Genomic DNA, 24,257 nt, shown 5'->3' on the forward strand with positions numbered 1-24,257 from the left:
GGCCTCTTTATAGCCTTTAGCACTAAGAAAGCTAATTGGACAAAAGAAAAGAATGGCGCATCCTAAAAAACCTTCAAGCAACAAAAAGACTTCACCTGAGTGGAACTTGGCGGCAATAAATAAAGCGACAATGGCTTTCATTGGCTGGCTCCTGGGAATGAGAATGAAGCCAGCTAGCATATATAAGCGGCACAGTTGGCTTCACATAATCACTTGAGGCTTGAATAAGGAATTTTCAAAGGAATTGTAAAGATGGCAAGTGGTAATCAAACGCTAGAGCAGTGGGCTCTTGATATAATCAATCAGCAAAAGGAGTCTGACAAGAATATGGACACGTTCTTTGTTTTGACTGTCTCCATGATTATATTCCGTGAGTGAGCAACGGTTTACACCTAGTCTTGTTTTAGCAAGCATTTTACTTGTTTACTTTATCTGTAGCGTTTCTCATGATCAGTGGACATAAATAAGGAATACTTTTGCAAAAAAAATTTAATTTAAGAAAATTCAAAGTCAAATTTAAAAGAATTTTTATGTTTTAATCAAGCTGGTAGTACAAGTGGATGCAGAAAATATGTATAAATATGTGTATCAATTTTTTTGTGTAGCAAAAAAGTAAATAATAGGTCATACAATCGCAACATGTTCGCTAAAAATTCTTTTTTCTGTTTTTAGTTTACTACCAAATTTTTATGTTGTGCACCATTTAAGCCTTGAGGATACTTTTGGTTTCAGGTAGAAAGCAGCATGAGTAACAGTCTGCTAAAATTAAAATTTTAACGAATCAAAATAAATTGTGCTGATCAAACACTGCTGCTTAAAGCTGCCTTTAAAATACATGTTAGATAATCTTTGTTCAATTTATTCTATTACAGTAACCATTGTATAAATTCGCCATGATTGGCAGTAAAGTAACTAGTTAGCATTTCTTTATTTATAAATTTTGCAGCTGACAAATAGCACTAACATTTTAATCTGTAATTTTATATTGTTATATTTTGCTTCAACAATTAACTATCTGTATTCAAAATACTTGTACAAACTTCAAAGCTCACTTGTAATAAAATATTTTGTGATTTTCGTAACCCCTTATTATCCTTTCATTACAGTTATGCAATGTGGCTTTGCTTTTCTTGAGGCTGGAGCTGTGAGGAGTAAAAACACAACAAATATTCTTCTAAAGAACCTCCTGGACTCTTGTGAGCAAATTATAATTATATTACATCATATATGATTTTATTATGTAATAATATATTATTTAGTTATATTTTATTATATAATATGGTAAATTGCGTACACATTAACCATTTGTTATAAAAATGCTTTTAGAACTCATATGATAACACGTTTTTAAAACTTTTTTTATGTAAGGTGTTATTAAATTAAATAACAAGAGATTTTTTCTACTTGGTTTTGTTGTATAACTCTATTTATACAAAGCACATAATAAGAAACTTTTTCGTAACAAAGGAATAACAACTATTAAACTAATTAGGCATCAGTTGAAAACTGGTTGCTTAGGAAATATTATTGTAAACCAAAATATCATTTTAGACAAAATGCCATGAACAAACAACTTCTTTTTTCTAAAAGTAGCTTTGGATAATTTGTATACAGTAGTATCAGAAAAAATTGCTATTAGCTGTAAACAGCTTCCTATGCAACGGACTGAATGACTGGATATTCCTGAGGAAACCTGATGAATGAGTTCACAAACAGAAGAATAAAACTAAATTAACAGCAGAGTTGGGTGATAGCCTTAGAAAAAATTGCATCTATTTAAAATATGAGCACCCTCAGTACTGTTATCACTTCCTGCTACCATTGTAAACTCACTTCTAATAGCTCACCTCTGATCCTTCAGCTAAGGCCTTCAGTATAAATTGCAAATTTAGCCTTAAAATCATAGAGCTGCTAACTTTCTTATAACTTTCTAGCAAAGTTATTTCTCTTGTGCTACCTTGCTTTTGAGCTTTAACATTTTGCAGTATCAATTTCAGTAAAATTTTTATTGAAATTTACAGCTGTTGCGGGGCTTTCCTACTACGCCCTCGGCTACGCTTTTGCTTTTGGGAAAGGAGGTGGCTTTATCGGAGGATCTGGTTTCTTTGGCTCCTTTGACGAAGACGAATTATCCAAGTGGTTTTTCCAGATGGTTTTTGCTGCGACAGCTGCAACTATCGTCTCTGGTGGAGTTGCCGAAAGATGCGAGTTCATAGCCTATCTAACATACAGCATCGTACTTACAGGTATGTTATAAATTGCCTTATCATACTTAAAAGTACGTTATATATTGCAGTATCGTACTTACAGGTATGTTATAGCATACAGTATCATACTTACAAGTATGTTATAGATTGCAGTATCATACTTACAGGTATTTTATAGATCGCAGTATCACACTTACAGGTGTGTTATAGCATACAGTATTGTACTTACAGGTGTGTTATAGCATACAGTATCGTACTTACAAATGTGTCAAAATAATATGACAAGGTGGAATAGTTATGATGCTTGTTAGTATGGTATTATAATAATTTATTACTGAAGATTACAGCTTGGGAACTATAATTATTATTAAATTATTAAAGTTGGATATTATCTTCTGCCCTATCCTCACATACATACCACTTTAAATGACGATGTCAAAGTTTGAAAAAGTTATGAAATAGGCATTTGATGTTGCTAAGACAACGGCCTACATCTTTATCAAAAGTATGTCGTACGTAGTCATATATCAATGGTAGATGTTTTCTATGAAACTCACCCATTTTTCACATATATTAGACACAAGATAGCAGCTGTCAATGTTAGTAATATTTACCTTGGTAAGTGTACGCTACTGTGTTTTTATAGGTTTAGGTTTATTTTTAGCGTTTAGAGAGGGCAACAGGTTGTGTCATTGCATGTTTGTTATGGTTTATAGCCTAAGGTCCAATTGTTACAATAGCAGTCTACAACAGCTGGGCTTTCATGGTACGCATGCAAACCAAAACCTTCAATAAAAGAAATTTTCCTTGGCATTCACAAGCAATGACATCACTTCTTTTTCTCATCAATATTTCTTTGTAACAAATTTTCTATTGTAAGAATTTAGAAAAGCAAGTGTGAGAGCTCCTATGATATACAGCGGTGAACACAATTATAAATTAATATAATTACAGTGGTGATTATATTACAGCTTAAAATAAACACTTTTTTTGTTATTTTATATATTGTTATTATGTGAATTATGACAATATGCACATCAATGGAAAGCTCAAATTGCACTGAATAAGAATGTAAAACTAACTGATATTAGCTTTATTAGTTTGATTTTGGTACAATATGCCAATTTTGGCATGAAGCGGTAAAAAATCCAAAACAAATTTTTTAAATTTGTGAAAAACGCAACTTATTTTGACATAATTTTAGAACATAGTTCTATAAAAGTTAATTGGTGCTGTTTTTTTTATTTCATTTAGAGTATTTCTAGCATTCTAGTATTTGGTATGAAACCATAAGCCAGACTTTATGTTGAACAGATCAAACAAATTAAACAGAGTCTAGCACTGGAGTGCACCTTTAGTAGTAGACAGATTGTCTAGAAAATTTGATTTTTTGATATGTATAATATGTATGGTCTGAGATTATAGAGAAAGGGAGTTTATGCCATAAATGAAAAATGTTATTATAAAATTACCAGGCGGCCTCATCAATGCAATCACCCCTGTACATTGCTGCAAGGCTCACTAGAGAAACTCTGTATTGCTGATGGTGTGATGCCCTAACATTTCCACTACCGCTACCAGTTATTTTTGCTAGTTAGCCACGGATTGTCTCCAAACAACTAAGAAGATTATGGCAACCCGTTGATGTTTAACACCTTTGAATTGATCAATAGAATCAATAAATGAGAGGAAATGTTATTAGGTGTTTTTATAATGTTATATAGCGCCTGCCATATAACCAAAACACGAAAGATTTTAATAATAGCACAGTTCCGTGTAATACACAATATCTATTTAAATACTGATAGCCGTCATTTATTGGTTATACAACTCAAAACGTTGGCTCACCTTGCAAATATATATATATATATAGACTTTTTATGTAAAATGAGGCGGTTTTGTGAAACAAGAGGCTTAGCGGTGTATATGACTCACCTATTTACCTCACTTATCAAATAATCTCACTCGTTAAAAGGCCATTGAGGTAGAAACGCCTAACTGTCTATTTCCTTCTTTGTTGCTTGTATAACTTGCTTATATAACGCTAAAAATTGGACCAAAGCTACTTTTTTGCAATGCTACCCGATTTGCCAACAAATTTCCTTTGAAGTATAACGCCGTATCGCGGTTAACTCACCGAGAGCCAAAATATATTCTACAACGCTTTTCAAAATTGCTATGAAGTTACGCTTTCTCTGCCAACTTGTTAAACTCTACACATGGTAATCTATTAAGCTGATAACAACAATTGAGGAACTGAGGCTAGACCCCCATAGCATGACATTGACCTTGGCTAATTATTGAATGACTGTTAGCCCAGGTTTTATGCTATTATGAAAGTAAATAGAGGGCTTATATGTAGGCATACATGAATCCTTTTTATTAATGTACTTATCATTTATAAAGTTGATATAAATTATTTAACAATGGCGCTAACAAAAATAAATTCATGGAGTTTCATAAATGGGACTGGAGCAGAACAGAAAATACAAATTTTTGCGTATCGGCAGCGTATATTGCGTGTATGCATATGTTCCTCTAAAAGTAAAGTCTTGCATTTTTTTAACACAGCTCAACACAACTGTTAAAAACAAGGAAAATGTAAGGCTTTCAATAAGTTGAAACTTAAATGATTATAATTATAAAAAACAAAGGCATCCGACAAGTCACACCATTAAACAAATTTGTAGTGAAAAAAAATAGACTCTTCAGATAAGTTTTAGTCTAAACAGTTACTCCACTTATTACTAGTGTAGAGTTCTTTCTAGCCTTAAATTTTATATTATCTCAGTTGTGTTTAGTAATAAAATTGCTTTTGAACAGGGCTGTAGAATAGTAATATGTATATATATTTACATTTATTAGTCAGTATGATTCAGAGTGAAATGATTTGAAACCAGAATGCTTTAACATCCACTCACCACAACATTTTCATCAATATCAGTATTTAATCAAGTATTTTGAATTATTTCTAATACTTTTTCCATTTTAGAGTTTTAATTGAGTAATAAAACTAGAAACTGTTTCATGTATCAGTCTATTTTAAGAAGCACTGTATAGTTACTAGCTAGAGCTAAGCTAAAGCTAGAAGTAGACCAATGCTAGGTGACAACTAATGCCAAGTGACAACCAATGCCAGGTGGCATTGGCAATTACAACAATAGAGTATGTTCTCCATGTAGATTGCCGGCTCCTAGAAAGCACCAGCACTATAATCACATTTGTTGGATTATAATAAGATAATCACCTAAATCTTGTCAGTTATTTATCTTTGTCTACTCTCATAGGTCATCTGATGTTGTTAATAAACACACGTTGAGATCACCATGGCAACCTTACCTGATCAGCAATATTATCATCTAAACAATATGGCGGACAGTTTGGCTTACAATGAACAATATCAGCTTTGAAAATTTGCATGAAGGGTTTAGTAAGAAAGTTTTCATCGCAATGAAAATTGTTACTTTTTGAAGTTCTTGTGCAAACTTCTCAGGTCAATGGTGATTGATGTTCTGTCTTTATGCATATCATTACAACCCTCTGTAGGCACAAGTATTACATCATAGACTAAACTGTTTTCACACACATGTAGAGAAATACTATGTGGTAAAGAGTGAGCTGAAACTTAGCAACAATGGATACCCACAAGAACATGAGGAAAACCTATTTTAGTTTTACGATATGAAACTAAATACAATAGTAGATACCTTCAACAGAATTTCAAACTGCTCGGAAAGTTTGCAGCTAGTTGAAAAAGCCTTTTAACTACTGGCTAACAGAATATACAAGCACTTGGATTACAGTGTGTTTGAATACGTACATATATTGTATTATATTAAAATTATATTGTACGTGTATATTAAAAAGCCTCGTTCATATCAATTGCAGATTTTGCAACTTGGGAGCAAGTCATGCTTTTATTTCTCATATTTTATTTTATTTCTCCACGCTTGTCTTAAAACTGTTTATTCTTGTTTAGATTACGAAACTGTACTATTTGTTTATCTTAGACTGGTTTATCTTATATTTCAGCCTTCTGTTATCCTGTGGTGACAAGGTGGGCGTGGCATAGCAATGGCTGGCTAGTCGATGGATCAGTTATCGAAGGAGTGGCTTATCAGGTATGATGAGACAAATCATAATTTATTGAGAACATTTCTGTGAATTCTCACAAAAATTTGTCACTTTTTCAATTTACATTTGATGGTTATTGTTGCTTTATTGATAGGATTTTGCTGGCAGCGGAGTAGTTCATGTATGCGGTGGAGTGGCAGCACTGTGTGGAGCCGTATTACTCGGACCACGAATTGGTAGATTCAACTCGAGCGGTAAACCCGTACCAATAGCTGGACATTCTGTACCAGTAAGTTATCATCTCTTTTGGTATGATATACGCTGACTAAGTGACCCCTGAGTGGGATATACACTGACCCAGGAACCCCTGCAAGTTACAAAGGCTGACTCATTGACCCCTGCGAGTGATATACGCTGATCCTCTGTCACATGGGTCATATACGCTGACCGGTTGACTTTTGAGAAGGATATAGGCTGACCTATTGATCCCTGATAGTGGTACAAGCTGACCCAGTATTCATTAGCCCTGAGAAAGGCAGAACTAATAGCTGGTCGTATTTCTGGCTAAAGAATGTCTCTTTACACAAACTTGTAGAAGATCTTTCTATTCACTCGGCATAGTTGTACGGACTATTTTTTATGTCTGTATAAAAAAATACAAAAAACAACTACCATAAAACCTCCAATTGACCGCCAATATAAGGAAGAGTTGAAAAATAGAGCGCCATGGCGTTCAATCACAGGTTTTACAGTAAGTGGAGATGAGTGCAGGATTCTATTTGTTTTGTTATGTTTATAGCTGAAAGTATCCTCATGGTACTTCTATGAAACATGTAAATTCTTAAAACCTCTAGCTTCATTCCTTGCATAGTTTATTTTCCACACAACTTACGTCATTTAGGAAGGCTGAGTTTTTGTGTGTTTGCTATTAATCTCGCCCTAGATGTCTAAAGTATGCAAGCGTCTGGCAGCTGATCACATGTTTCTTCCACCAGTTTTGGCTGCATTGGTCTAGCTGCATCCTTTATCAAGATCAAGAAATAAGTATGCTTAGTATTTCTTGTTTAATATGTTTTAGGCTATCCTTCCTTACGTCTGTACCTTCAAAATGAAATTACACATTTTGGCAGGAATGTTTTCAGCAGTCATTATGGGAAAATGCTAGAAATAATCATGAAAAGAGAAGTTTTTTTAAACACAATTGACCAATCAGAAAATGTTTGAACCATGAATTGTTTTTGCAGGAAAAATGGAAATGATGCGTTTCCACAATTAACTGCAAAACCTTTAGTTATGAGTAATCCATTCCAATACTATCAGCTTAACCAGGAATGTTTGACAGGCGTGAGTTGATAAATTAGGAACAGGATGATGCAATGACGAGGCAGAAAATAAATGTTTATATAACCTTGACTGGAGGCTCTTGAAAGGCTGTATGAGTCGACTGTTCTGTACTGATACGTACTGCTTGTGCTCAATATATTAGGATGAGATTATAATCTTTGCATTTTATGCCATTGGATAGAATATTTTGTTGAAATCATGCTAGATGCTAGAAGACAGAAATTCCATTGCATGAAGTTTGATTTAGCGATATTTTATCATTGTTAGAGTTTGGGATATTTATTTAAGACCAGTTTTATTTGATGCAATCGGTAGTCTTTGTGATCAAACATAAAAACCAGAAATAAACAAAAATTTCGGTTTTTATTACATATAGCTCTACTGGTAAGTTAGCATTATATAAAAATTAAAGAATTTTTATGGTGGCTGGGTACTTCCTTAAGAATTTTTTTTTAATTTTAGACGATTGTGTTTTTGATACAATTTAATGTATAATGTAATTTAGTCCTAAAGAATAAATTGAAATCAATCTACTTTAGAATCTAAACTTTAGATTAGAGTATTATTTTGAACATACATATATAAGCTCAGTCAAGAATATTTGGCAGAATCAAGTAGATCCATTAAAAGGAGGATGAGGCAATAGAGAGGAAGATTAATGGATGTACCTGGTATTTGACCTAAATTATTAAACTGTGCTAAGGTAAACCTTGTCTTATAAACTTAGCTTGTATAATCTTGAATCTCTTGCCAAGAGACGAATCATCAACTTGAATACATGTATTTTAATGTCATCTTATTTCCTGTTGTCAGATCTTTGTCGTTGTTGGTACAAATAGATTTGAAGAGGAGTAATAGTTTAGTCTATGAAAAAGTTATTTTTGTTAAAATGGTTCTTTGTTGAAGGCCATTCTTCTCAGAGTGGCACCATTGGGGTAGAGCATAATTCTAGAGCACTCGCAATAAATAAATAAAATGGATTTAGGTTTTCCATTCTCTCCAACTTCAAAGATCTCAGTATTACTATTATTATGTGGCCCGCTCAGAAAAGAGCCATCTTGAAACTAGCTGTAAAGATAGTGAGAGCAAAGTCTTTCTGAAGGACTCTTACAGCGAGTAGCTGTCTGACTTGCCTCCTGTCTGACTTGCCTCCCATCTGACTTGCCTCCTATCTGACTTGCCTCCTATCTGACTTGCCTCCTATCTGACTTGTCTCCTATCAGATGCACCTCTAGCGAGCCATTCTGTTGTAACGATGCAGAAAATGTCAAAAAAACGTGCACGCATCGCTTTTGTTTGTTTTGTAAGGCAGGTTTTTTGTGGATGACAGGATGTTGTCATCCGTAATCATGTTTGAAAGACTTGATTGTCTGTTTCCAGAAGAAATATTAAAAATACCGATGCTAAATTATTACAATAGAACACAGGCTAAGGGTCATGCCTCATAGTTACAATCGGTTTGTCTCTATGTATTTCACAAGACTCGCTGAAAACAATATTAGTGGTTCATGGCTTGTGACTGGTACGTGCGTTCTCATGGATGACTCAACTAGGAATCCTCTGGTTGGCAAGGCTACACCCAAGTGAGCCTCCTTGGAAATGTAAGTCAGTGATAAGTGTTGTCAGCGCTGATATATTGAACTTTGAGCCAATGTTGCCTTACGACTAATAGACAACTGTTTTGATTAGCTAGGCAAACTGTCACCCTAGCATGATTTCTTACAGCGCAGAAATGCTTGAAACTAAACCCCAAAAGTCTAGTAATGTTTTCATGTTGAGATATCGGTGGCCTCGAGCTGGCCTGCTTGTCATCTTATTGGCTCAATATTCATTTTGGTTGTTTGTGGCAGTTTTGTCACAATATTTAAAAAATTACAATTAAACTCTAACGATTGGACAGCGTTTAGCCAATTGTAGGCGTATCCACTTGTAGCAACTTGTCAAATGGATGGAGCGCACAAGAAAGTGTCAATCAAACTCGTCCAACTTGGCCCACTAGCAATTTATATGAATAATGAAGCACACTTTCTCTCTCTGACGTAAATATCTAAATATATTCTCACATTTTCACTAAAGTATCCACTTACTCACTTTGACGTCAAGTTAATTTATCAAAAGTCAAGTTGCGTATTAATCCTAAAGACTCTGCAATCAAGTATGAAGGGTTTTCAAGGCTTCACCGTCAACTTTTTTATATCTGTTTGCATACAAAGGTTTGGAGCAGTGCTTGCCTATTTTATCTCATTTCATTCATCTGTTTTCAAAACAGAACGTAGTTAGAATATTTCTTGGCAATAAATTATCGTTTAATATATTTCTTCTAATTGTTCATAATTATTTTCTAATTATCGTTTGTTAAAGTGTGCTAAGCAAACAATATAGTTTCACATTTTACAAAAACCAAAAACAGCACGCAGATAACTTCACACAACTTTCTATATTTGATATAAACATAAAAATGCAGCATAATTTGGGAGACATTGGAAATATGTGTTTTTTTGAAAATGTTGGCAATTGTCTCATGAGAATAATAAAATGTTAGGAAACAACTGAAATGTATTAGCACAGTTAGGAGTTGGAGAGACAAAACTGCTCAGGCAGCTACTGAATATACAGTTGCAACAATAACAAGCGTAATTGTTTGCGTCTACCAAGACCTATATTTTAGCATCATGTTTGTTTCCTAGAAATTATAGCTTTACGTTCCTTAGCTGAAGGTGATTTGCATTCAATTAGCATTTAGCAAATAATTATAGGAATATTCAGTGCCGAGCAAGTCATTCTAGCAGGAAAGGCTCTATACTAAGTGCCAACGCGTAGTTAATTAGCATTTGTGTGCATTCTAATATCTCAACCTTGGCCAAAGCACCAGTGAAAAGTTTGAATAATTATAAAACTTTCGACTTGCGTCTGCAGTTGATTTATCAAACATTATTCTTATATATTTGTAACATTTTGCAAAAGAATGCTCTAAAAGTAAACAAACCTACCAGCGCTTTGTCTGTCATACCATATAGGAGTATAAACAGGTTTCTATAGAAAGACGTTAACTTCCATTAGGAACCGCTATTATGTAGGCGTTGAAAACCATTATTGAATAGCTCAAGTATTACACTATTATAATAGGCAGGCCTTGGGTGTTGTCAAGCTTTAATCAGGCCTGTATTCACTGGTCGCAAGTTGGGGCGGCTAATGTTAGGCGACTAGTTATGAACACCTAGGGGTGTGGAGGGGGCGGTGTAAGCCCCCAACAGGTTTCTCTCATGCTGGGCCTCAGCCGAGCCTCTCATGTGAAGTTTTAAAAAATTTTATCGGGAAAGTATCAACATTTTTTTATTTTTTGAGATTTGTTTTGTTTTAGGTGATGTGACTGACGAGACGTTTTTAAATTAAAATAGGCAAAACTTGACCGCAGTTAAAACGCTCAGAAAAAAGAGATCTTTTTCTTTTGAGCGTTTTAACAAAGATCAATTTTGCAGATTTTGTTTTAAGTTCATTCGGAGGTTGTTACGCTTTTGATGGGACATGGCCAAGCGGGTGTTTGGTAAAACTTGATCTTTTGCAAACCTTTATAAAAGTCATTAACAAGAATATTTTGCCGCTGATGATGATAATAATGACGCCTAAGAACTACTAAAAGTTGATGTTTGTCACTATGGCTTGGAATAAAGTGATATTCTACAGCGATAAAAGCCATAGCAAATCCATAGTTGTTGGGCAAATAACTTTTTGAATAAATGATGTTGAGGTCGAGTTATATGAAGCAATTTATCATTGCGTTGGAACTGACCAAACAAATCCGCTCGAGTTAACCTGGTGTTTGAGATGAAATGTTAAATTTTATCCGAGGACGAGTTATTCGAGTTTGACTTTACTTAGCCGTGAAAAATTCCCAAAAAGTTGGGGCGGCTCAGCCGGCCAGCTGCCCCAGGGAATACGGCCCTGGTTTTAATACAATAAAAATGGTTGCATTCAAGCGTTTATCAATGCATCCAGTATTTTTGGCTGATGTATGTATATGATAGGAAAGGGTTTTTAGAGAATGGGTATGTTGGATGACTAGAGCAGAGGTCAAAAAGCAGGCGCATTCAGCAGTTAATATGAATGGGATATATAGCCTGATTTCTGAAGATGAAACATCAACACAAGAGAGCCTAAGTTGTATTATTATAGACTATAGAACTGAGATGCTGGACGGTTTTTAACTGATGATCATACAATAAGGGTACCTCCTTCAACCAAGGCCAGCTTTAGTAAAAAATATTATTTTAAATATTGTCAGTATAGCACTCTTTGTCATTTGCAATCACGACTAAAACATCTTATTATTTGTTGTCAAAAAATATTAAAATATCAATGCTAAATTACTACAATGGAATACAGGCTAGGAGTCATGTCTAACATTTATAACCTGCATGACTTTACGTATTTACCTTGTAAATAACCAATTTCAGACAATCAAATAAAACCTGATTTACAAGTACGTATATTAGAGTCAGGTTGAGCTTATCAGACGTGTGCAATAGTTTGTTTTTTATTGTATATTATATTATACTAGCACACCGGCAATCAGGTGTGTGGTGAGAGATTGTCATGTGTAATAACTATGTGCCCAATTAATCATAAATGTGACAAGGTGGGTGAGTTCAAATTTTGTAGGAGTCCAACTTTTTTATTAATGCTCTTAGCGGGACTTTGTAGAACCACAACAGAATGTCAGATGTCAAGGGTTGGCTACAATTTAATTGTAATTATAGTAAAGATTAACTGTGCTACCCGGCGTTGCCCGGGTAATAAAAAAGTCTTTGGACAGAAAATTGATTTGTATTTAACATACAACAACATTTGCCATTCTGACTTTCAAACTACATATCATGAGAGAAGTGGTTTGTGTAGTTGAAATAAATTAAGAGAAAAATAAAAACAACTGTAAAGGTTTGAAAATTTCGTCAAACAATTGCACCTTTTAAGCTATTAGCCTGGCACATTGCCAATAGAAAATTCCACTAAGCTAGTTAATAACTTAATACTCCATGACCTTGCGTCAGCAATGTCCAGCTGCGCTATTTTAATAATAGCTATAGCTGGAGGGACACACATATATTATGCTTTGAAAAATATATATAGATTAACTGAGTATCATTAATGTTACTATTTCTTACAGGGCTACAATTCGGTATTATGATCAACATCATGAAATAATAAAACATGTGGTAGTGAACAAAACTGCCTTTCAAGCTAAAGAGCTGCACTGTACACACCCACAGTGTTTCTCGCTTTAAGTAGCTTGTTAGAGCAAGCCAGATGGTGTCATACTCCAAAACCGTTTCAATTTTTTTGCGCATAGCAGGCTAAGTGGCAAGCGCCAGTTTGCTCAGTTTCAAATTAGGCCATGTAAACACACTACGTGTCTCGTCTCTGTTAGTAGTTATTCTCTAAGATCCCTGGTACCATCCATATGGCCGCTTCAGCAGCACCTTTTGCTTTTTAAAAGTTTCTTTAGCCTGGTTACTTATATCATATCTAACAAAGCATCTGAAGGCATCATCGCTGTCAGAGGTTTATAGAAACGGCTTTGAATATACATGTAGTACGGTTAGCCTGTGTTCTCACAGGTAAGAAAGTTAAAGGTGTTACCGCTGTAACCTAATTAAACCTGATTAACATGTTAGTATTACTGTTACAGTTGGCTGCTCTTGGAGGATTTATCCTTATGTTCGGGTTCTTTGCGTTCAATGGTGGATCTCAGTTTACAATCTCCAACCCAGGAGACGGGGTGGCAGTCGCCCGTGCCATAGTCAACACTATAATCTCAGGAAGTGCTTCAGGAGTCACAACTATTTTAATTCACAGAGCATTCACCTCAACGAAGAGAAACTGCGTAAGTTATGCCATCTCCTAGAGGTTTAGGTTCCATTAATTACTTTACTAATCAGAACTCGCTAATAAGCATAAATGGCTGCGTAGGAGAGCTCAAAAGCATTCCATAAAATAGGCTTTTTATTGCAATAGTTAAAAAACCTGTTATACTACAGGTCTATGATTCAGTTTGCTATATGGTTAAAGAATCAAATGACGGCCAGTTCAAGGTCAGGTCATTTATGAATCAACCACTAATAATAGTTATTACTGAAATTTTCCATCATGCTGGAACATAAATCAGAATCTGCAGGTCGTAAGAAGTATGATTCAAACATTCTGGTTCATAGTATTTATCTGAGTAAAGAATTTGTTTTTTGGCTGTGGAAAGTTATTTCTCATATGAGGAGTCTCCTTTAGGGGTGGTGAATGAGCAACCTAACATAATATTCATTTAAGATGGACATGAAGGGGTGTCTAGTGTAGAGTATAGTAACTTCGGCTAGTATAACATTTACACTATGTTTCCATGGTGCGCAGTACTGCGAAGCAGCCCCCTCCGAAGTCGAGGAGATTGTACGTTTCCATGCTGCGCAGTGGTTTTCAGCAAATACCGCAAATTAGCCAGAGAAGAGAAATTGTATAAATCGAATCGCCTGATGGAGAAATAGAATTGATCACGGATACCGAACGTCATAAACGGTCTTTTTATGATTCTGTCGTCATTATACTTTTATTTACAATAAACATTCACAAGGTTTTACAAACCTTAACACACTTTTCATATAGCAATATATTTTTAATAAGTATTTTAAGTAATATATTATTTAAACGTTAATTTAGGACTTGCCACCTATTTTTCGAAAAGCGTTGGCATCGATAACAAAGTCCAGGAAAGTAATCACCTCATCATCCTCGTGAATGCAGACCATAATTAAATTTAGGTGAAAAAAGATCGGAAGAATAGTAAAAAAACAAGATTAGCAGGACACCCTTTGTACTAGTTTATGGCTCTCGAAGAATCCGTCTCCACGGCAGGAGAGCTATGCGCAGCCACTGCGCAGTCGCTGTTTCCTTGCTGCGAATTTGCACTGGCTTCACACTGATCAGTGCGCAGTGATTTCAGTGAGAAGACGCCGTTTCCATGATTCGGAGATAGCGCAACTCCGAAGCACTGCGCATCATGGAAACATAGTGTTAATCTAATAGCTGCTGGCTGAGATGATTAAGGCTGCTTTTGAATTCTCCTGCCTGCTGAGTGGCTCTGTGCAATGAGCAATCATTTAGCCATACATGTATCCATAAACGTGGAGTTGTCCTCTCCATCCCACTTTTTTCAATATGAAATCGAAATGGTCAATATTCTATCAATTAGAAAATGTCATGCTGACAAATTTTATAAAGTTATGCTTAGCATTCATCACACAATTGTGTTGTAGCCATGACGATTGTTGTCGTAGCCTGTAAAAAATAACCAAAGATCTTGGGCTAATCCTTGGAATAGTGCCACTACATTTAATAACACACTTTAGACTGTCAACTAAACCTACTAGACTTGACAATTCCGGACCCTCGTTCACCCTCAGTCAAAGAAAATCTATCATACTTCTAGAATTATAGTGAGAGTACCTTTTGGGAATCTGAACACCTCACATGTACTCCTTGAGACTCGGGAACCTGAAAGCACCTATAATAGACATACATTGGCTCTGTGTTCACCAGTAATCATCGTATTAACTTATCACTAACACTTCATATATTATTTTAATTTTGAGATAATCTTGAGATATTATACTAATATCCCTATCGTTATCAATAAATAGTTGGTTGATTTACACAGATCAGTACTTCAGGGTTTAAACATTTGTAAACGTATAACTCCATATATAATAGTACATGTATAATTTAGGCATCGGTGTACAGTACATGAAAAGAAATGTAGCCTGCCTTACTTGCTTCTCTGTTTCTATATTTCATCTATTTGTATATATAAAGCTATATAGTTTTATATAGCTTTGTAGATGTTAGATTAAACACTATTATAACCAACCCACAATTGTAAATCATGATATCCTAAGATAACAGGCTATCTGCATAACGACTACTGAAAATTATTGTACAATGTCTCTAAGGTTTGTTACATCTACCTCTATACGAACTCTCTCTTTTTGTAATCATATATTGCATTATAAATTATACAACAAAAAATGGTTAGTTTTTGTTCAAGGTGTCCATTGAAGGGTAAAGGCTGTCATGGACAAGGAATTCCATCTCCAATTCTTTTAAATATTTGGGCTTCATATTCTAAAGTACCAATTTAGCTGATTAACAAATAATCCAGCAATGCAACTCATTCGCATTTTGTTGATGTGATAGTCATTAATTTCCGCTACCATATCCACCTAGCAATAGATAAGTAAACAGTTTCTTTCTGAGTTATAAAATAGTTGAAAACATTTTACTTGTTCCTAGTATGTGACATGACAGCTTAGTATTAATCGTACTATTATTGCCCTAGTATTCTTATGGTGAATACGAGCAAAGGTTCTTTGAGATTTTTATCCTTACACTTAAGATTTGGTTTTTTGTTAGTCTATACACTTTTAGCCATTCCAACTTTTACACATTTAATTATAATTTGTTTGCAGATATTTTTCTTGGCAGCCATGACACTTTTTTAAATGTATCAAGATTCTTGACAAGGCTCTGTTTGTTCCAAAATTGTCTAGCTGTTGTATCTTTACCAGCAAGCAAATATGTTAGGCTTTCACACAATTTTTTGACAGCACTGTTTATATGCCTTAAATGTTGTCTTGCAATTTTGAGGGAGTCACAAATCTTTTACAATTGTAGCTGCAATACAGCACCTGGAGTCTCCTGTCTACCATCAACGGTATCCTCGCTGGAATGGTGAGTAGGTTATGACCTTAATTCATGATCGGCTTCAAATTAAGCTTCACATTCGTGTCTAAGAAAATGAATGGTGTGAAGAAAAGGGTAAACCTGTAATGAAGTGAGTTGAGGAAAATTCTATGTCACGCCTGAGCATCATGTGTGAATCCACGCTCACAATGCATGAGTCGTATGAAGATCATGCGAAAAGCGCGTGGTAGTGTTACCGAAATTGAATGCGGCATGCCTTTCTTCTAGATATTAACGCCCTAATTGAGCAAAAACTTGGAGCCGGCCAAGCATAACGTCTTAAGGAGTGTGTATCATTGCATAACCGTGTATTACACGGAGAATGTCCGATTTTATAGGTTAACAGCGCCGTAATTCCTTGATGTTTAATAGTCGAAAGTTCCAACATTAAAGTTATATAATAACATTTTATATTGTTTATTATTAAGTTATTAAAAAGTTAAGTTAAAGAGATGTCTGTGATATTTCTAAGCTTCCAATAAGGCAATGAATTTAGTAATAAATGTTCATCGTTGGTCAGTATTTCTTACAATCGTCTATCAGCGAGTGAACTAATACAGTCATTCTTTATGTCAAATCTAACAGGAACTACGCATTGACTTGATTATATAATCAAAAGTTTCTCTGAGAGCATTTGCCATAATATTTACAATATTATGTGTCAAAGTTATCTTCGATGCCGAAATATCTATGAGAGCAATCGCCAAAATATCTGTGAGAGCATTCGTCAAAATGTATGTGAGAGCATTCGCCAAAATATTTGTGAGCGCATTTACCAAATTATCTGTGAGAGCATTCGTCAAAATATCTGTGAGAGCATTCGCCAAAATATTTGTGAGAGCATTCACCAAAATATCTGTGAGAGCATTCGTCAAAATATCTGTGAGAGCATTCGCCAAAATATCTGTGAGAGCATTCGCCAATATATCTGTGAGAGCATTCGCCAAAATATTTGTGAGCGCATTTACCAAATTATCTGTGAGAGCATTCGTCAAAATATCTGTGAGAGCATTCGCCAAAATATCTGTGAGAGCATTCGCCAAAATATCTGTGAGAGCATTCGCCAAAATATTTGTGAAAATATTCGTCAAAATATCTGTGAGAGCATTCGCCAAAATATCTGTGAGAGCATTCGCCAAAATATTTGTGAGCGCATTTACCAAATTATCTGTGAAAGCATTAGTCGAAATATCTGTGACAAAATGACCAAACTAACAAACAAACAAAAAACCAACTGACCCCCCCCTGTGGTTGTACTAACTTATCTCATGTTTATATTCGGCAGGTAGCTATCTGTGCAGGAGCCAATGTTATGCAAATGTGGGGAGCTCTTTGTACAGGAATAGTCGCAGCTTTCATCTACTATTTTACAGCTGCATTAGTTAGCAAGCTTAGGATTGATGACCCTCTAGACGCTGTCGCTGGTGAGTGCTTAGATCGCATCTGTCACCCACGGACATGTTCCAGCAGTGTTTTCCGTTTTTTCTTTTTGTAGACTGGGTGGTCTAAAACGTTTGGCGGCAAAAAAATTGATACATGTAAAATTGTTTGGTAACCACGAAGAGAGTTTGTATTGTAGATAGCACTGTTAGATGTAGTATTCTTGCTCAAGTGTTCAACTTACTAAAAAATTTAAAAAAAGATGAAGTAGGTCTACCCAGTTTTAACCTAAGAAATATATTTTTTGTTAAAAAGGAATCGTTACGCATAATCCATTGCTTAGTGCAGTTCTGGATGAGCTTTGTGCATAGATTTATATTGACATCAAGTATTGTACAGCGCATGGAGTGCAATAGCATAATGTGTCTATTTAAAATAGATCTGTGTAGAGCTAAACTTGGTTATTCTGTCTATAGAGGACTTTAAGACAGCGTTATTAGTGGCCATGGTATGAAAATAACTGTCATATGATCAAATCTTCTTCGCAATAACTATTTTTAGTTTATTTATTGATGAACAACTTGTTGTAGTACATGGAGCTGCAGGTACATGGGGACTCATTGCTGCACCACTTTTTGACATGAATGGAATTTTAATGACAGGGAGCAAAGAATCAGGCCAGGTACAAAAGCTCTGTTCAGTTAAAGTTAATATGTATTAGATTACTAGTGATGGCATATATTTATAATAAAACTATCAGGGTTGTAGTTAGTGAAAATAAAAAATTTTTTAGAAATTTGTTTGTCTCTCCATGATTTTTAACTAGTTTTAACAGTTTTAAGGAAAATAAGATATCAGTAGACCAAATGTAATACTGATGAGAATTGAAGTAAAATAAAAAAAATGTAAAATATTTAAACTTTTAGAAGTCTGAAGAATGAAGCGTATTAAAACATTGAGCAATATTTTAGGAAATCTGTAGGCATTAACACCGTTGCTGAAGTTATCAGTGAATGCTAGGATTGCTTGATATGTTTGCTTGCCACTTGCTGTGATTGGTTAGCCAAGTGTCCACAAATAGTTTTTAAATGGAAACTGAAACACACCAAAGAAAGTAATTTTATTTATAATTCAAAGCCCAGTTGCTCTAAACGAATATAACATTATTGCGAATAAAATTCTTTGATAGTATTATTATTAAAAAGGAGTGTTAAAAAATACACCATTTTATATCGTATATGCGATAAAATAATATAATGTATTTTATATTACGAGATATAGACACAAATGTTCAGTGAGCTTTGTGGAACATTCTTTGTGTGGCTGACACCAGTACTAAGCTTTCGGTTTAGCCTCCTGATTCGCCTCAAGTGTGCTCAAGTCTTGACACGTGTAACCGGTGTCACGCGGCTGCATTCATTACAGTTGTAATCCTGAAAAGATTGGAATGTGCATAGCTTAACACTAAGTACAGAAATGATTGATAATGGTGAGTAATTGAACATAAGTCAGGCAAGCAAGTGATTGGTTATGCAGGTATTGGCAATGAACCTAATTGGCTGGCTGGCAATTGTCGCGTGGACAGCGGTCATTTGTGCCACAATGTTTGGAATCCTGAAAGCTCTGAAGACATTTCGAGTTAGTGAGGACATTGAACTGAAAGGTAACGACATAAGCCTTTGTAGAGACCTTAATGATGCACTTGACAAAATTTTAGTACATTTTATCAGACTGTATCGGTATTTTGTATCATTTGCAATTGTTTTTGATGTTTGAGGTGATGTGACGGCCAGGATGTTTCAAGATTAAAATAGATAAAACCTCATCGTCGGAAAAACTCTCAAATCATGCGAATGCCCAACCATGACATCTGTAGTTGTAAGGAGACTGACAGAGTAGAAATGCATAATGCTGCAACTTTAACACAATAACCGATAACAACTATAGCAACGATAACAACTATAGCAACGATAGTTACTGGTGACATCTTTTTGCATATATTTCTCTTTTGAACGTCTTAACCACGGTCAAGTTTGCCGATTTTAATCTTGAAACATCCTTACAGTCAGATCCCCTCAAGCATCAAAAACAGTCGTAAATGATAGAAAAATACCACAAGAAATTTGTTTAAAGAATTCGTTTTTAATAAAGCACTTGTACTGAGAGATAATGAATTTGCAGTTGTAGTGGTAGTAGTAGTAGTAGTAGTAGTAGTAGTAGTAGTAGTAGTAGTAGTAGTAGTAGTAGTAGTAGTAGTAGTAGTAGTAGTAGTAGTAGTAGTAGTAGTAGTAGTAGTAGTAGTAGTAGGAGTAGTAGTAGATTACTCTCGATTGTTTAGTATAAATTGTCAGTATAAGTAGTAGTCCAGTACAAGTGTTACAAATCATACATCTACCAAAACATCGGTCACTAGGCTATATTATGCTTATAAATTTGACACATTTGTTTTTTGTTTTTTTTTTGAAGAAATTACTATGTCACTTGCTATGGCAGTATATCTGAACAATGGCATATAAATGTTTATCATTAACCACCTTTAGATGAATTTGGGGTTTCTCTGCTTTGCACCCTCAAACTTGTCTTACTTTAAGCAAAAAATATTTCAAATGCTATGATTTTCGAGATAGTTTAAGAAGGGTTTTATGAGGCATGTTTAACTAAATTGGGAAGACAACTCTCAAACACACTATGAAGGTCGAGAACAATACATCATTGAAAATAAAATTTCAGGTTTAGATATTCCCAAGCACGGAGAGCCAGCTTACCCTTCGGAAGCGTGGGGAGATGGATGGGGGGAGTTTCTCCAAGCATCTCATGAAGGACTAGGTAAGAGACAATTATTTTTTTGCGTTGTCCTAGATTGTTTTTGAACTCCTATCATCTGGATAAGTCAGATAAACTTCTATGCGAACAAACAATCATGTTAAAATTAAGCCATATTTAACTAATAGTTACCTGAATACAATTATTTCTCCAGATGCAATTATTCCCATGCAAGTTTGCTCACAAAAATCGTAGAAATAAAGTTCACTGCAATGAACGTTATAGATAAACGAACAACTCCAATTTAATTAAATACAAATAAAACAATTACTATTAAAACAACTATAAAAATGACGGATTATCAAGATTATCATCATCTAAATAAAACTGACTACAAGCTTGCTGTAGCTGGTTCAGAAGTCATATGGTTCCTTGGTTGAACCAAACTTTACCCAGCTTGCATTGAGCCACATAATTAATTCTTATATAGGAATTTCTTGGGAGTTATGCTGCCTTAACATTGACAAATAACCACTTTCAGGCATACAAAGACAATCGAAGCTGGAATCAGCACCAGTCTCTGTACAAGAACGCATAGTGAGTGATTGCTTACTGGGTACTGAGTTGGTCTAGATGTGTGTTAGTAGACCCCTGCGCTAGTTAGACCAGCCACACTAACATGAATTTCATGCCAGCTTTCACAAATTTTTCTTCATAAATTTAAAATGATCGCTATGGTGTTATTGTGGAAATATTTTCTAGCAAAACCTGGTTCTTGTACTAAGAGGTTATCTCCATTTCCTACTAACTATATTTGCATGACTCGTGTATAACAGAGCGGTTGCAACAAGTTGATAGCAAGTGGTTTGTTTGCATATAAGCTTGTACAGCTTGTTGGTATCATCAAGTCTCTGGCTCATCTCATCAGACTCTTTGCCATCTCCTGCAGACGTACAGATATTCTCACCTTTAGATAACACCAATTATTATGAAGTGTCAGTTTATTTATTATTGAATTTCCTCGTAGTTCCTTGTACCATTTAGCACCTGGGGGCGGGCTCAGTAAATTGGTAACAACATCAACAGGTGTTATAAGTTCTCAGTGGAAGAGGCTTATGTGTGAGCTCAAATGCTAAGGAGACTGTATGTGGTTGTTTGTGGGTTACTGTCTTGTTACCGTAAGAGCAAGATACGAAATAGAACGATTAACACAATTCTGTACTTTCAAAAGTCTAACGGAATAATGAAGCGTAGACATTTATAGATAAATTTGTATATGTTAATAAGTATAAGTTGTAGGTAATTTTAACTTTATGTTTAAAAGTAATTATATTGTTAAACATAAATGAATAAGATGAAGTAAAGCTCAAAGCTAGAAAAGAACTCTACACTAATAGTAACAAGTGGAGTAATTGTTTTGACTAAAACTAATCTGGAGAGTCTATTCTTTTCTATGCCACAAACCAATTTCACTGTGTCGCTCTTCAAGTGTCTATGATGGACACCTGGCAAGTGACACAGCCAAACGGATTTGTAGTTTAGAAAATAATTTGCCTTCTCAGGTAAGTTTTACTTTTACATATATCTTGTTTTATATTTATATATTGATTTATACCGGGTTTAGGAGATGCAAGAGAGTAGGTAGACTGAATCAAGGTACATCAGAAATAGATTAATCCGATGGGCCACCGGTGATTCGACTCATACGAGTGTGAGACATACAACGGCACTGCCAGTTGAGGACCTTAGAGTTCAGTCATGGACGGGATGTAACTGACTGAACATCTAGCCAATTGAGATGATATTATCACACAGCTGGCAAACACTAAACTGTTTCCTCTGTCCCTCATGTAGTTGAAATATGTGACGCTGATTGGTCCATCATATCTAAAACACTGATTGACCTATTTTACTAAATGCGGTCGATTGAGCTTTTTATCAGAATTGAAAACAAAACAAAATAAATATGACAAAGCTGTAAGTTATAAATATGATCTGTAACACATTCTAAAACAGCTGAACTGCTGTTCTGCTGGCTCTGAACTTCTGGCTGCTAACTCAGTTGTTTTCAGTTGGTTCATATCAGCCTAAGGAGAGAAAAAGCCACCCATAATCTCGTGAATTTACTTTGCGAGCGTGGTTATACAGTTGCATGGTTCTCAGAACTTGGAAGTGATACACCTCATGACTATTTTCGTAACAAATATGGCTGTAATACAAATATTCCTAGTCTTTAGCCCCACCACATGTTACCAAGAGGCTTCAGTTCTCATTTACCTTATGAGTAAAAAGAAATATTTCAAGCTATAAAGACATAGCTGTAGGTGTGCCTAGCATGCTTATGTAGAAAGCTGTGTATAGATAGATAATGTACCTCAAATGGCAACACGCAGACAGAAGTTTCGCCTCACCTTCACGTGCAAAACTTATTTCTACACCTACTCCTTGTTAACCTGCCTTGAGGCTAACAATTAACTGCTAGCTTATTGCTATTGATAGGAAGATTCCCATTCCACTCATAACATCACTGATATACAAATTATTTTACTAAATACAAATAAAACAGATACCAACATGTCTGCGCCGACCTTGCTAATTGATGGATAAGCAGTTTCAATGATGTTGGCAGTTTTTAATGAAAATTGTAACTTTTTTATTAGGCATTGCTGTTAACGACATCACTGTCGCTTTTTACCAACATAAAGTTATTAGTGACTTCTACTAGTTGCAGAAAGAATTGATGTTCACAGTAATTTTATTTAAACCCACAAATTATTCAAAAGGAAGGAAGTAAACCAAGCGGTGTGGTACATTGTCCAGCTTAACTTCGTTTCAGCATATGCTCAAGGGTATTCTTGCAGTGTAGCACACTCTTACTTGGGTCTTTAACGAATGATTGTTATCTGAAAACATTATTCTTTATATAACTGTTTTATTTTTTTAGTAAAAAAGCCTAAAGATACATACACAGCAACTTCTAGCATGACTGGTAAGCTTATTTTTTTGATATATTATTTTTAAAGTTATAGCTAGTAAATTGTGCTCTAAACTCAGTCGGACTTAAGTCAGTAAAAATTAACAATTAATCTTTCGTGTTTGTTTACAGTGACACGGAGTAATTCGACAAACTCAGGAGAAAATGGCAGCAAGTCTCCATGGATGGCTTCTAGTGAGTCTGCATCAGAAAAGAATGGCAGAGACAACCATGCGCATGTATTACGTATTGAATAACCGTTCAGCCTTGCTGCTAGTACATGCTCTGGGAGAGACTCACATTTTTATATTTCTATGGCCGAAAGGACTCTTTTGTATACTCGTAAGTCATTTCAAGAATATTTTTGAATTTTTCAATGTCTATGCGCAGTCTTACTAACAAAATTCATGATACTCTCATATTATATTTCAATTGAGCTCATATCTTTTTATTACACAAAAAACTTTTGTTTCTCTTTTTTTTCTACTTTTTTATTGGTCATTTCACACCTTTAAGCATTGAAAGCGACAAAAATGCTCAGCCAATGAGGTTTGAATATCTTTTAACGATGATCCAATCAAACTCTGATAGTATTGGTTCTGACGGTATTAATGAGCATTACCGGAGATATTCTACAATTGACTTGCTGTTCGCATATTTTTTATAGTTTCAACTTATGCACCGAATAAAACACATGCAAGTAGTGATGATGAAATTGCAAAATAAATATACTT

General features: G+C 35.0%; 1 protein-coding gene across 2 annotated transcripts; it reads left to right on the forward strand.

The window, feature by feature from the left end:
• The first annotated feature begins 273 nt into the window (after positions 1 to 273).
• On the forward strand, positions 274 to 24,212 carry LOC137392777 (putative ammonium transporter 1). Of its 2 annotated transcripts, XM_068079099.1 has the most exons (14): positions 274 to 370; positions 1,107 to 1,196; positions 2,022 to 2,246; positions 6,240 to 6,328; positions 6,436 to 6,570; positions 13,312 to 13,506; positions 16,338 to 16,394; positions 17,692 to 17,830; positions 18,377 to 18,468; positions 19,323 to 19,449; positions 20,517 to 20,612; positions 21,091 to 21,146; positions 23,494 to 23,538; positions 23,656 to 23,751. In XM_068079099.1, exons 1-13 carry the CDS (start codon positions 328 to 330, stop codon positions 23,494 to 23,496), a joined length of 1,347 nt encoding a protein of 448 aa, XP_067935200.1. In that variant the 5' UTR covers positions 274 to 327; the 3' UTR covers positions 23,497 to 23,538; positions 23,656 to 23,751. The 2 variants fall into 2 exon arrangements, with proteins under 2 accessions (XP_067935200.1, XP_067935199.1); XM_068079098.1 differs by lacking the exon at positions 21,091 to 21,146 and having other exon boundaries at positions 23,656 to 24,212.
• The last annotated feature ends 45 nt before the right edge of the window (positions 24,213 to 24,257 follow it).

The sequence above is a fragment of the Watersipora subatra genome, chromosome 4, assembly GCF_963576615.1.
Source record: "Watersipora subatra chromosome 4, tzWatSuba1.1, whole genome shotgun sequence".
NCBI lineage: Eukaryota > Metazoa > Bryozoa > Gymnolaemata > Cheilostomatida > Watersiporidae > Watersipora > Watersipora subatra.